General features: G+C 38.7%; 1 protein-coding gene across 1 annotated transcript; it reads left to right on the top strand.

Moving 5' to 3' along the window:
• Window positions 1-553: 553 nt before the first annotated feature.
• On the top strand, window positions 554-14,272 carry LOC108762577 (DNA-dependent protein kinase catalytic subunit). Its single transcript, XM_018509625.1, has 13 exons — window positions 554-725; window positions 786-904; window positions 1,005-1,409; window positions 1,810-1,988; window positions 2,094-2,347; window positions 2,518-3,997; window positions 4,087-4,909; window positions 5,167-9,287; window positions 9,370-9,925; window positions 10,219-12,588; window positions 12,668-13,373; window positions 13,775-13,998; window positions 14,072-14,272. Exons 1-13 carry the CDS (start codon window positions 554-556, stop codon window positions 14,147-14,149), a joined length of 11,487 nt encoding a protein of 3,828 aa, XP_018365127.1. The 3' UTR covers window positions 14,150-14,272.
• Window positions 14,273-15,527: the final 1,255 nt, after the last annotated feature.

The raw sequence follows: 15,527 nt of genomic DNA, 5'->3' as shown, positions 1-15,527 counted from the left end.
ATATAGATGTATATATATATATATATATATATATATATATATATATATATATATATATTTATTCCTTTATCTATTTTAATGATTATGCAATAATTTATCTGTACATTATAATAATTAATTTTTTTTTAGAATTAATTGTATGCAGCATATTTGACAAAAATAATGGCTTGCTGCATTTTCTTAATTATAAACTTCCACTTCGAATTCAAAACAAACACGTTGATGATGCGCTAACAGAAGCGTTTAATTTTTTAACATTTTTCATTAACAATTTTTATACTACCCCATGTTTTACACAATATATTCATGAAATTAAGGTAAGATCTATATAATATCATACATTGATATTTGTTTAACAGATGTTAATAGTGGTTGAAAATAGTAATCAATGATTAGTAGTACCTAATGATAAGAAAATACAATATAATATCATCTATTAGTAATAAATAGTACCTTGTAATAGAGTACAAAGCTGAGGAGATTCGATGTCATATGTTTTATATACATATTAATATCTTATAATTTAATTATAATAATATTTCTGTGTTATGATATGTTGCAGAATGTATGTCAGTTAGGACTAAAGGTAAAAGTTAATTGTTATACCAAAAAAGCTGCTTATAACGCTTTTATAAAATTAATAGAATTATTCAAGGATCACGACTTAAAATTTGACGAAACAGTTCGTAACTATTATCGGACATTTCATAATTATGACAAAAAAGGTGAGAATACATTATTTGATTTAAATTATGTACAAAATGTAATACCAATTTTTGTTGTAGAAAGAAGATTTATATTCTGTGTACTGGGTAAAATAATTAAGCATGTTGAAAGTATTTGCTTGTCGCAGAAATATTTAGATGTTATTTTCCAACAACTATATTATGATGCACGTGAAGAGGTAAAGTCGACAGTAATGATCTATAAACTTAATTGTAAGATAATTTATTAATTTTGAAAAACTAATAATTTACATGATACTCTAATAATTTTATGTGCAGTATGATTCTAAAATCAACGTACGCAAGGACTTCTATATGTATTTTGATGCTCTCGCAGACATATTAGATGGTGTAGTGGAACCACTAAATGCATTAAAGGATAAAAGACTCTCTGATTCGTATAAGTGGATCAAGGATCTTGGCCAATCTAAGAAACAACCAGGAGATGATGAGGAGAGGGTCAGAACAGTTACGAAATCGGCAATTGATTTTTTATGTCGTCATATGAATCTGTTTCAAGACTTGCTGTATCCTGATTGCATGTACTGGCATGATAGCCTTCGACGCTTATCGCTCAAAACAACCACTTACGGTATTTATGGACAACGCGCATTGAAAAGATTTTACCAAGTTATCGGACAAATTCTTACAAATCAAAATAGTAATGAGAAGAAAATATTGGAGGTAAGACATTATATTAAATAAACAAAACATTTTAATTTGTTATTCGTGACTAAAAAGAAATTCTCGTAAACTGAATCTTAAAGAATTATAAGAAATAAGCGACAACACGAGAAAAATATCAGGACGCTCCGAGATTCGAACCGAGACCTGGGGTGCTATTCTGTAACTGTCTTTACATGCTTACCGACACCGATAACTGTCAGCGTGTAAAACAGTTACAGAATAGCGCTTCTGGTCTCTTCCGTAATGATAGACTTCCGTCCTACCACTGAGTCACACAGCCCTGACGCTGATAGTTTCTCTGTTGTGCCTATTTCCTCTAAATTTGTTACAGAACGTAATAGATAATAAAATTATATTCAGTTAATTCCTTTATAATTTAATGTTTTTTTTATTTTAGAAATTTGTGGAATATTTTGACGGAGAATTCCAAAAAACTAACTTAAATTTAACCACATTGCGATTAATTGTTTATGGCTTTAGTCAAATGGCTGCGCCATGCAAAGTGCACATGACTCAATTCGAAGTAAGACGTATGTATTCCATCACAACCAGTTACGCGCTTCCTCTTTGTTCCAGGTAAGATATTTTAGGTATAAGGATAATTTTAAATGATTTATATTAAAATTTTTTTTATATTAATAAGATAGTAACAAATAATTTCTTCGTTTGTTCTTTTTCAAGCGAGCATAGCCATTCGACGCACATAGAGAGCATCTGTTGTTATCAAGAAGCGCTCTCAGAAATACTACGTCACATGACTGATGTTACAATTGAAAATATTAACATCCTCATAAAACTTAGTAACTATGTGATCAAGAGATTCCCCGATTTAGCAGTATCTAACAACGCGCTCGCCGTTTCAACATTGACTAAAACTATTAGCAATCTTGTGAGCGTCGATAAAGCTCTATTGCAGCGATACCTTGACAATATAGGTAAATAAATCAAATGATCTTCTTTGGAGAAAAATTTTATATTTAAATAATTTTCAAAGAAAATTTGACATAATATTTTTATTCAGAATTACCTAAAGAATAATTATATGTTAACAATGAAGTTTTATATTTTTTTCCAAAAAGTATTAAAATCTCGTTTTTGTGATCAGTTTATGACGGTATTGCGTGGAGTTGTTCGCACACTTTGGCGCTTGATGCGGAGTTGCAACGAGAATTGAACAATGTGAAACAGTCGCCAATATGCTACAAGAACTACCTGCCGCTGTGGACGGAGCTGTTGAACGCCGAGAGATATCGGGGACAAGAACAGCTAGCGCAACATGTAGCCAACACCATGATAGATGTATGCATTAAGTTAATTAATCAGCTGAACATAAATGTGAAACGAAGAAATGAGGACACCGTGTTGTCCGACGTGGCTCTGACTCAAAGCGCCGTGAATCAAGCGGACTTCCGCGTGTTCGCGAATGTTGTGGATCTCTATGTAGACGTGATTGATGCAGAACCGCAGTTGTTCATCAACACCGTATACAGATTTCTCTACGAAGTCATTCGATTGTCGTACAAATATCCACTGATATCCGGCTTCTACAAACTGATTCGGGCCGGTATGAAAGTCTTTACTCATACATCAGAGGACGAAGAGGAGGAGAAAAGCGCAGAGTCGCGACGGACAGAGGAGCTTCTATCTAATTACTTATGGCACACTCTCGATCTAATCCCTGCGTTCTCCAATGAATTACTGATCGCGTGCCTCTACTTGATCCTGGACGCACCTTTTGCATATGTCAAAGATGCGCTGCCGTGCACACTACCGGTGTTTAAGATCGCGTTCACTGCCGGTCTGAGCAACCTGGAACTCGCGTATAACGCGCTCACTGCCCTCGAGATATGGACGACAAAGGCACAGGAACAGAAACAAGATGAACAAATAAACGAACTGTTACGTGAAATCATTGTATACCTGGAACCTTACTTGCGCAGTACGGAGAGCTCTGTTGAGGTCTCGCAAGACTTGATGACAGCGAGAAAGCGCGTAAAACGTGTTGACGTGATCAACACAGATCACACACTGCGAAACTACCAGCGGCGAGTTTTACTGTTCCTCGGATCGCTTGATCACGATATGCTAACGAGTTTTGTGCACGAGCACGCTTCCCGTAATACTGGGGCGTCCTGGGACTATAAAGAACTGTCCAAGATTTGCAAGTACAGTCTATTACTGCCAGATGCAGAACTGGTTATCCATTTCGACCGGATGCTACCACGGATAATTGCGTTAGCGCGCGACTCCAGCGATCGACGCACAAAGATCGCAGCCTGCGAGGTTCTACATTCAATGATAGCTATCATCATCGGTTCGAGGAACTCCGATTCGGAGACTCGCTTCCCTACTCTCTATAGCACTTTATGTCAGGCCGTGCTAACCCTCGGTTGCGACTCAGACGAAATCGTATGCGGCCTCTTCCGTCCACTGGCGTTGCAGCTGATGCACTTGTGGAGCTCCAGTCTTCAGTCGATGTCCTTGGTGATCGATTCACTGTTCGACAGTTTGACCAACGACTCGAATCCCGCTTTGCGCGAGTTCTCCGGCATGTGTCTTGCAGAATTCACGCACTGGTCAATCAGGTATCTCATTCCAAACTAGGTTTTTATAATTTTTTTTTTTAAGGTAAACATCTCAATCTCAGCGATTGATAAATCAATTTGTCCATCAGGCAGAGCATGACAGACAGGACACAACATGTGGGTACGATCATCGAAAAGATCAACAATCTCGCGTTGCATCCCTTGACGCGTAAACGCATAGCCGCAGCCGTAGCCTTTAATCATCTTTATGTGATTCTACGTGAGGAAGATGACATAGTGTCAATTTATTGGCTGAAGATATTCTATTGTTTTGTCCGCAGCTTGGAAGGATGCGACGATCCGTCAATCACGAATGCACTGGCCCATATCGAGAGAGTAATGAAAGTCAAGGCGGAAAGTCTAAAAATGCCCAGTTCCCGTCGTCAAAAACTGCCCGACTTCAACGACGCGACCCTGACCTCCGCTCTGTACTGGTTGCTGTCACAGTGCGGAAATCTCGACGAGCATTGCCGTTCGAAATGCATGGAACTGTACATTAACGTGTCGCAGCATATCGATAGTTCCGCACAGGAAACGATGCAGAACTTCATTCATACTTATGAAATAAAGTATCTGAACAATATCATCTTGAAAGGCTTAGAATCGGGCGTGAAGGATATTTCCATGGCTACTAATATGACGCCGCTATTGAAAGCTCTGGATTATTACATGTGGTTGATAAACGAGAAATTGCTGCCGGTAGAAAAATTCTTTCCCGCCGATATAGACGAGCAACCAATTTTCTCCCACATTCGTAGTTTTACTTGTCAATTCTGGCGAATAATCGAAGAGTCCTCGACGGGAACAGCTGCGACCACAATGAAATCTAAAGAACTCGAACAGCTGCAGGCGTTACAATGCAAAGTTCTGATGACTACGTTAAATTTCGTACAAGTGCTATTGAATGTTAACGTGAGTTATTTTGATTTATTTTTCATTTTAGTTTATACTGCTATATACATATAATCGAGATTTTATTGAATAATCCAATTAATTAACAATAAAAGTACTTAAGGCAAAATGTGATTATTGATCACGAATAAGTGATCAGTCATTAATTGGAAAGTGATTATATTTTAACGATTGGGATTTATTTGAATTAATGCCTATTTACGTATTGATTGATAAATAATTTTGCAATAAAGTTTTGTCAATTATTCGTTTTCCAGGTCAATGTTCCAGACTCGTTATGGGACGAGTCGTTGACCGCTTTAATGATTAGATGTATTATGCATCCACAAACACTCGGTTTCGATGTGAAGAATATCAAGATTACAGATGAACTGCCACATGTCTTGGAAACTCTGTTAAGTTCCATGAGATCGAGGTACGATTATGCTCTGCCGGACATCTTTAACAAGTGTCTTTTAAATTTTATTCGAGAAATCGTCACGAAGCTTCTTGATCTACAAGATATCATAAAAAACGACTCCTGCGACGATCTGATCCAACACGTTAACGGTCTGATTCTGTTAAAGCGATGTGATATGTTATACCCAACGATGTTAGAAACGAGTACTTTCACAGACGCTGATTACACGGTCAAGCAGATCTTTGAATTTTTGGTGAGCAAATGTATCGGGGAATTGGTCTGCAAGGACTTGAGCATGCAAATGATCGAGTACTTGCGAGCTTTGATGGAATTTCAGTTCTCGTTACTCCCAGCGACAATTGAGACGCCAGTGATAATACCTGATGATGTTCGATCAATAATCGATAATCTGGTGAAATTCATGTCCAACAATGATCAAGTAACCAGTGTAGACTGCACAATAATCACGCATGGCGAACATTTTCTAAATACATTCAAGAGTGTGATCTTCAAGTACATGTTAACGCACGTGAGCGCGATCACGCACGTCTTCGAAAATACATATGACAATCCATCCTTTTTGCTGAAGTGGATTGAAGACATGTTGTTATTCCTGAAACAGCACAGTCGCGAACTGCAGGCTCACGTGGATACCATGGTCGACTTGATTCTGCAGCAATTCACTTGTCTGAAGAACATCATCTTTAATGTGGACAGTCGCAAAGAGAGACTGATGAATATCTACAGTATTGCGGTGTATCTGAAGTCAAAGCCCACAGAGGTCTTGCAGTACCATGAATTCTACCAGTGGATTCGGAATGAATTAAGAAATAATAACAATCTCGAGTATAAGACGAAGATTCTTAAAAACTTCTTCGTCTGCCTCACAGATGTGGTGGATCGCAACGATTTGCAGATAAGTTGGATTCTAAGAAACGACAGTCGACACTTGTGCTCGAATCTATCTGAGATGACCGTAAACGCCATGAAGGTGATCGATTGCTTCGAGACGCTGCTAGTATTGCTGTCGACGACCAAATCGAAGATAATGCTCAAGTGCGTGATAGACTTTGCCGCCGGTACCGGAAATCGTCTCTTCGACGAAAAACTGGAAGAGCATCTGCGTGGATACTACTACAGAACGTCTCTTGAACACGTTCTAGATTCGCTGCAAACGACCTATTCTGCGTTCATGGAAATGAATACTACTGAAACGGAAAGACTTGATATTTTGCATGGATTTCTCTTACCAGCATTCAAATTTTGCGACTCAACCGCGATCGAGCATTTTTTTGAGTGTAATTACAAAGTTCTGTACGATTATTACATTGATTTTTTAAATATCTCTAATCACGATGATGCAATCAAGCAAAAAATTGTGACGATGATTGGATATTCCCAATTACTAACGATTATGTTTGCCAGAGTGGATAAAAACAAAATACAGGCGAACGAACCGACCATACAGAATCCAGAATCTAAATTAAAAATCCTGGTTGAAAGGAGTGATTATCAATATTTGGTCAAGAATATCATACAGATATTCCAGGAGAGCAGCAGATGGTCAGTACGTCAAGGACTCATACGTCAGTTGCAGTGCTCTTTATACAATTGCTTGTTGTCGATCATAAGCTTGAAGGAGGATGAGAAGTCCTATCGTCTAGTGTTCAATTCTTTCGGTTGGGAGAAAATTGTAGACTGCACGACGCAGTACAAACTTGGTCAGATCTTTAAAGAGTATCCAAAGACCCGTGAGATCACCGTCAATATCAGATCCGCAGAAGTCGAGAGGGAGGAACAGACGCATAGATGTGCCTATGTTCACAGTTACGATCTATCGTCTTGTACATTAAGCGAGGACATTAATGCCTACGATCTCAACAAATGTGTCGTGCTGCCGGCCAATTTTCGTCGCTCCACTCCGATAATGAACTCTGCGGATTCCGATCCACTTCACACACATCATGCGACGAACATTACCTTAACAAGTAACGATTTTGACAAGCACGAATGCATGCCGTATATTTGCGTTCTATTGCGACACATCAGAAAGGTATTCGGTTCGACTAATACAAAACCCCAGTGGCTTGAGTGTTTCTTCAACACCATGCAAGACAATAATTGTCATGCTAATATTAAGCTGTTCATGCTAAAAATCATTTCAAACACGGCAAACGAGGTGTTCAAGCCCTACGCCAAGTTCGCACTGACAAAAATCATCAAGACTATCGCTGACTATTTGCAAGGAAACAACGATTTGAATTACATTATCACGGACGTTTTGAAGATACTAATAGATTGGCACGATGTAGCTATACCAAATAACGAAGATAGTAAAGCAGAGGCACAAAAACTTTTTGAAAAATTTATTGACAAAGTATTCAAAAGAAAATCTGACGATGAAGACCGTGTCTACAACTACAATCTCAATTTGTTAAGGACCATGGTGGAAAAGTGGCGCGGTTGCTTGCGAATACCGAGCGATTTTCTAAACCGACAAATAACATCCGCGCCGTCGGCCGCGGTGTATCTTATCTTGGTATCTCTCGAGAATAATATGACGGAGGAGATTGTCATTAGAGATGATATTGTCAATTTTTTACTGGAACAGTTGAAAAATTGGGATACACCCGATTCGGACAAGACGCCTCTGTATTGCTGCGAGTGTCTTGGCTTGTACCTACGTTTTCTGGATAACAACAGTCGTGACGAGATTGAAAGAGATAACAAGAAACACGTGGTGAAGGAAAAAATTTCCAACATCCTCGGGTTACCCCAAAATCGCATAGACAAACAAGTGAAACGCGTCGCTGTTCTCTGCCAAACTTATCCCGAGGTGGCCCAGGATTATATCAATATCGCGACCAGAGCCATGTATACGACAAAATACTCGACGAAATGTCTAGAAATATTTGCGTTAGCGATACCCAGGCTCAACGTGGAGGACCAATCGGTCCAGGACGTCGTGACCAATCTGCACTACATAAGGCTGCAGAATATCTTAGAGACTCGGATGTCGTCCTGCGAGAAGATAGCATTGCAAATCGTCCGCGACGTGGTGGACATCTTGCCGATCCAAAATCTGCCTTACAAACAGGTGATCTTATACGTCAAGGACAATATCACGGAACACCGGGAACTGGTCTACGATATACTCATGAGGATCCACAAGAGATGTTCAGCGGCCATCACAGTGGATGACAATGAAATCGTGCAAGATCTACTGTCCGTCAGTAAGCGAAATTTAGTGGCTGGTCTATTGGACCCATCTCCCGATCTGCAAGACAGAATACTGAAGTTCTGGACAGAGGAGATGAAGCTGAATACAGAGGAATTGAAGAAGCGATTAATCTCGCCTTTGACCATTCTTTCGTCGCAACTGATAACGGAAGAGGACGCATTCGCACCCTTTGTGGCGTTGCTGATGTTGCAACAGGCCACTAAATCGATATGTTACACCGAGAAGATATTCGACGAGCCTCTGCCTGACAGCGACCGCTTCAAGGAGTATAAGATACCCGTTTCCTGGCGAAGGCGAAATCTGAGCTGCGTAACGCCAATGTTCGTCGACTCACTCGCCTCCCAAATGAGCTACAACATCTTCTCTCAGAATGTCGATAATTATTTAAGCGGAATCTGTATGACTCCTACATTCTCTTATCCATGGCTCTTGCCAGGTTTACGCACAACGCAGGATCTGCAGTTCGAGCCGACTCTTGATGACGACGACAACGCCGCGGACGCAACCACAACGCTTAATATTTCATCGCACGACACTGGATTTGATCAAACAATAATCGCGTCTTCGTCGAGACAACCGCTACGGACTGCAGGGCGCGAGAGATTCACCGGGATTCTGGCGAATACGTCAAATGCCACGAACGACTTCCGTAACGCGGAAGTACAAAGGAATGCGCAACGGGCAGAAAGAATACAGCAGGAGAACATCAGACAGAGAAGCACCGTGAAATTGTACAGGTAAAAGCAATTCGATTTGACACTTTTTTTAGATCAATTCCGAATAATTACAATATACTAACGTTTTTCTACTTTTATCTAGAAACTATAGGATCGGAGAATTGCCCGACATCGAGATAACTCACGAGAGTTTTATCGTATCGCTTCAACAATTGGTCAAATTGGACCGGCTGATCTGCAAAGACGTGATCGTGTCCCTGTTCTTTTCACTGACCAAGAAAACGACTAATCAAGAAAATATCCGTCAAACCATCGTAGACAATCTGAAACGAATTCTACATGATTTGTGTGAAAGGGACAGTTCTTTCAACGCTGTTATTTTAGAAACGTTACTAAAGTTGAGTCAAGACGCTGCTACAATCGTCAACTGCGATCCACAAGATGTAATGAAGGCATCTAAGGCAAATCACTTGAACGCTGTCGGCATTCTTCTCTTGGAACACAGTTTACTGCCTGATGCGCAGGAAGATGACTCGGCGCCCACATCAAGCAAGAGAATGCGACTACACGACGATGCAATTCGCTACGAGGAGACCAATAAGTGGGTGCAATTAGCGTCTCTCTATAAATCTCTGAATGATGTTGATGTCGTTCTAAGTATCTTCCGAGGGCAACAATTTTTCGGTCAAAACGTGCAGGTAATTTTTATGGCATTAGATCGATGTAAAGTTTTTATCGAATTAATTTGAATATAACGAGATCAAAATAGTTTCTTCTATTCATAAGAAAAATTATTGACTTTTATTTTTATACGTTCTTTCATTTAAAGAATAGTTTATCTATCCTTTTAAAAAAAAAAAGTCAGATATATAATTTCTGCTGAAACATAAACTTGTTTAATAAAATAGGATTTATTGACAGTAAAAATCATGTTACTCAGATTATTAATTAGATGTTACTTAGATTATGTTATTCATCATTCTTTGTTTAGGAAGCGGCTCTCGCAGAGGTGAACGGCGATTGGATTCGAGCGAAGGATGCGTTTACAAAAGCTTATGAAGAAACAACAGAGCCTTCAATAAAGGAACACTGCCTACAAGGGTTACTTGAGGCAGTGAATAATCTCTGTGACTGGTCAGCGATTGACAAACTCGTGAAGAGCCGTGCGAGAAATGAGAACCTACATAATATCTGGAACGACGCATGGAAAGACTGGATGATCCCATGTGCTTGCGATGCCTATGTACATATGATGTCGGAAGAGAGAGATTTGGAGGCGAGCGATATGGAGACTATCAAATCGTGGATATATAGTCGAGAAAAACTGCAACATCTTATGCCCTTGACGGGCGAAAATCTGGTGATATTTTTACTGAATTTTGAGGATATGAGAAAGGCGACTGATCTGTTAAATGATCTCTTGGATATGACGGGAAAGCAATGGGTTGGGATTAATCCCCTCTGTACCGAGCTGCGAATACGCAAATTATTCAAGCTGCAAATCATGAACGATCTCGACGCTTCGCTCAAGATTCTTCGATGCACGAGCAGAGCAGAGTACTTGAACAGAACGATTGCACTGTTGAATTTATGGTCGATGAAAACGACTACAATTCGAGACAATCTCATTCAATGGAACAAATTAACTGCTGATCGAGCATATTCCTCAATGTTATTCCAGAACAAATGTAGAAAACGAGAAGTGACGAAGCGGTATTATCAAATGAACTATCAGCTCCGATTAGGCATCATTAACGCCGCGTTGAATCAAAAACACCGATATATCGCTGAGAAACATCTGAATTATGTAAGTGAAGCATTTTCTGAGGAGGACGTTAGTTACTTGGATATGGTTAGTGACTTAGAATGGCTTAAAGCTAGACTCAAGTGTCTATTCGCCGACGTTGAGACCGATATTTTCAAAAAAATGTCCAATTATACTGATTCCTGGAAAAACTCGCATAGATTATTGAACGGCGAGCTCGGTGTTGACACGAGCAATGCCATCAGAGAACATATCAGCACAATGGCTTCGAAGATTGAATTATTGAGCAGAGAAAACCAGGAGTTTGCGATAGCATTAAAGTACAATACCAAGATCCTGCGGGACATAGGAAACGTAGGACACAGGGAAGAAATAGCAGCGGTACCAGGAATACCAGTGGATGACCTGGATAAAATCCAAAAATATTTTCTGGGTTACAGTTTGAAGAAGCTGCAATCTTGCTGCGAGGACACGACCACCGCCAATGTTGGCAAGCACTATTGCGCCCTGGCTAAACACTGTTACGGTAGACTAATGAGCACTGACGTAGAAAGCGATGAAATCTTCCAAGAATTTCTGTTATCCACTTTGAAATCCATGTATCACGATTGTCTCGAAGCTACGCATTACTTCCCCTGCTTGCTGAGACCTGAACGATTACAGAACGATGAGACGCGAGAAATGTTCGTCCGAGAATGCGACAAATTGCGGCCGTGGCTGTTTTTGCGCTGGCGGGACTTGCTCTTTTCCCATCTGGGAATACCGTCGATCTCAATCGCGATTATGCCGATCATCAAGAGGCTTGCCAAAGCTTATCCCGATGCGATTATCTATAATTATTACCATACTATCGAGAGAAACCCCAGTATTCTTGAGGATGTGAACATTCAGCAGATATGCTCGCTCTTACATGACAAAGTGAAAGAGTACGAGCGGTTCTTGCAAGCGATGCAATACGTGGTGCAACCTCAACTATATTTTCAGCACTACCTCAACAAGGCGATAAATGATCCAGGGAATACGAAGGCCATCGCATCGCTGTTACAACGAGTCCATCCGAATTCCAGCACAAGCGCGATAGAAGGAAAAAATCCGCGACCAGGCGATATTTTTGAAAAAATTGCACGCGACAGCAAGATAAGATCCTTGAATCCAGATTATCTTGATGTGGAAAAAGAAAAGACAAAACTTGAGAAAATTCGATCAAACTTGAACACGTTAATGCAGAGGCAGAACAATAGAAACAATAGGAAAGGAAGCACAAGCAAGCTGAACAATTACAGCCCGTTTTTGTACGAATACGTCGGTGGCAGTATTGAGATACCCGGACAATACACTGGTGATAGGGAACCCATACCGCGTTACCACGTGAGGATTGCGCGGTTCGAGCCGCAGGTGGAGGTCATGCAATCGCTGCGTAAGCCGATTCGCATCAGCATGATAGGCGACAATGGCAAGGAGTACAAGTTTCTAGTGAAATTTGGCGAAGATCTAATAATAGATCGGGGCCTACAGCAACTATATTCCACTATGAACAGAACGTTGCGCAACGATCCCAGCTGCAGACAGAGGCACTTAGCCATCGACACGTATGAGGTGATACAACATGTTTATCTTCCAACTTAGATACTGTCTACATGTCTTTGCTGTTGTAATACGAATTTTCCTTTTGCAGGTGATTCCAATATCGAACTCGTTCGGTCTCATACAATGGATTGAAGATACAAGATCTCTGAATGAATTGATATACTTAACTCTGTCAGATAAGGAGACAGATTGCTGCAACAACATTGGTAACAAATACGGGAAGTGGATACAGAAAGCGGCGTCCGAAAAACAGCTGAACTCCAATTGTTATATAGAATCTGTATCTAAGTACAGCCAGCAAGCGGTCACGGAGAAGATGAACCGCCTGATTAGAGAGACGAAGCAAACAGCTCTACGTGATGCGTTTAATTCGATCAGCCCGTCCCCGGAGTGCTTTGTTACACTGCGACGCAACTTCATTATCAGTTACGCGACCATGTGTGTGGCGCATTGGCTCGCAGGAATTGGTGATCGCCATCTACAGAACACTCTGGTGCGCGTCGCGACCGGACGTTGCTTAGGCATCGATTTCGGTCACGCTTTCGGTAATGGTATAAGCGCGGCGGTACCGGAACTCGTGCCGTTCCGTCTGACGCCGCAAATCCTCGAGCTGCTGCGACCCTTCACAGAGCGGGACCTCCTAGCGACGATCATGACTCATACAATGCAGGCCTTGCGCGATGACCAGGGTCCGATCCTCGCTTGCATGGACATCTTCGTTTACAAACCCGTTCAGTGGTTGAACAACAATGATAATGAGATAATGAGAAATGGCAATGAAAATATTAACGCAGGTATAAAAGAATACACAAGTTACGATGTGAGGATATTATGTAAATTTTATAAAATGGTTCATTTGATAAATAAGATCGACTTTTGATGGCAAGAGTAAAATAATAACTATGTCATAAAAATTATAGGAACTATTTAGAAAAAAAATATTTTGTTTTAAATTATATAAATATAAAAAGATAGAGATATTTATAGGCTACATTGCAATAGTGTATATATATATATATATATATACACAACACACACAGAATGACAAAATCGAAGTTGTTAGAACTAAATAGCTATTCTGTATGTAATGAAAAATGATAAGAATTAGATACATTATACAATATTGTAAAAGAAATCCATCATTTTTGTTATCAAACGCCTATGTAAGAGGAATAACACATTTTATGATTTGCAGATTTAATATGGTCCAAGAAAAATATTGAAATAGTTGCAAAAAAGTTAAATGGAATCCATCCTTCAATCATTACATTAGAGCAATTAAATGACGCTCGAAAAACATTAAAAGAAGCAATTGACGATAGACACTTTGCGAAATATTATGCCATTGTCTCGGGCAATGATGAGATCAAACAAGCACGAGCGGATATAAAGAGGGACCATTTGACTTCTGTAGAACAGGTAATTTTGTTACTAAAAATTCGTTACTGAATCTATTTTTATGACTCACCATTAATGATCGATCATGTTTTAGGTGGATTGTTTATTGGATCAAGCAAAAGATTTGAATATCTTGGGCCGTATGTACAAAAATTGGAAATCTTGGCTGTAAGGCTGCGTAATATTTATAAAATGTATGACTATTATGTTTGAAATCAATAATTTAAAAGCATAAGAATGTTTTTAATCAAATCTAGAAAGCTTAAACAAAATTTATTTATGCCAAAGAAAAAATTATTACAACATTAATTGGAGAAAAATTAAACTCGTATTTAATTATATAATAATAAATATGTATATATATGTGTATATATATATATATATATACATATAAAAGATAAATTTTATAATTCTGTTTATTAACATAAATAAAATATTTTCTGCGTTATAAATATAGTTTATATATGTCTAATGTATTAATAGAGCAAACAGCTATTATTACATATATTCGTGACTGTACAAGATATGTTTGATAAGTTAGAATTTCGTGGAAAATTGTTACGATGGTGTGTTAAGATATTAGACACGTTTATATGTTTTTTTAAAGTTAGTATACTTCTAGTTTTGCTAATTCATTGTGTATACAATATTGAAATATTTTCTATATCTTTCTAATAAGACAAGCAAAGTTTATTTTATCTAGATTTTATAAATGTTAAATGTAATTAATAGATTGTTAAGAACTATATAAATAGGTATATCATGTATATCAAGAAAAAAAAATAAAAATAAACCTCTAATACTTAGAGGGGGAAAAAGTGAATAATAATTTTGGATTTTATTACTTGCAAATTATCAAAAATCCTCCAAGAAAACCCGACATAGAAAATTTTGTCTTAAAACAAAAATAAATAAAAGTATGTGAAGTAAATTGCCAGTTTGCTCTTTTGGAAATATTCCAAGCAAACTGTTTGGATTAAATCGTTTTTAATACAAAAAATAGAGAAAAATTTATAGATTCATCTCAATGCTACATGTATATCCAATGATATATGCTGTGGGATTACAGTAAAGGGAAATGCCTGAAAACATACAGCGGGCATAAAAATGAGAAATATTGCATCTAATAATCTTCCGTAAAGTTTCCGCAATTTTCGCAGAATTAAAGGAATTGCTAGCATTAAATCCCAACAATACGTTATCCATATACGTGTAGCGATAATATACCGCGGGTTTACTATTTTAAACAGGGATGCATCGGATCATAAAATTACCAAATACCGGATATTAGATATCTGGTGTCACATTCTATTCGGATACCCGATATTTAGTCAAATATCTGATAGGGCAATTATCCGACTGAATACCGGATATTTTCCCGAATATCTAGTCGGATATCTAAAACTTCAAAAAAAGAAAAGACAGAATAAAATTGTGCATCAATAACTCAAACTTTTAATATAAAATTCAATATAAAATTTCGGCCAGACATATTACCGGATACTAAGATATCTAACCGGATAGTAGAAAAGTATCGGATAATACCGGAT

Source organism: Trachymyrmex cornetzi, unplaced genomic scaffold (assembly GCF_001594075.2).
Source record: "Trachymyrmex cornetzi isolate Tcor2-1 unplaced genomic scaffold, Tcor1.1 scaffold309, whole genome shotgun sequence".
NCBI lineage: Eukaryota > Metazoa > Arthropoda > Insecta > Hymenoptera > Formicidae > Trachymyrmex > Trachymyrmex cornetzi.
The sequence above is the reverse complement of the archived record's forward strand: the minus strand, read 5'-3'. Positions and strand labels throughout refer to the sequence as shown.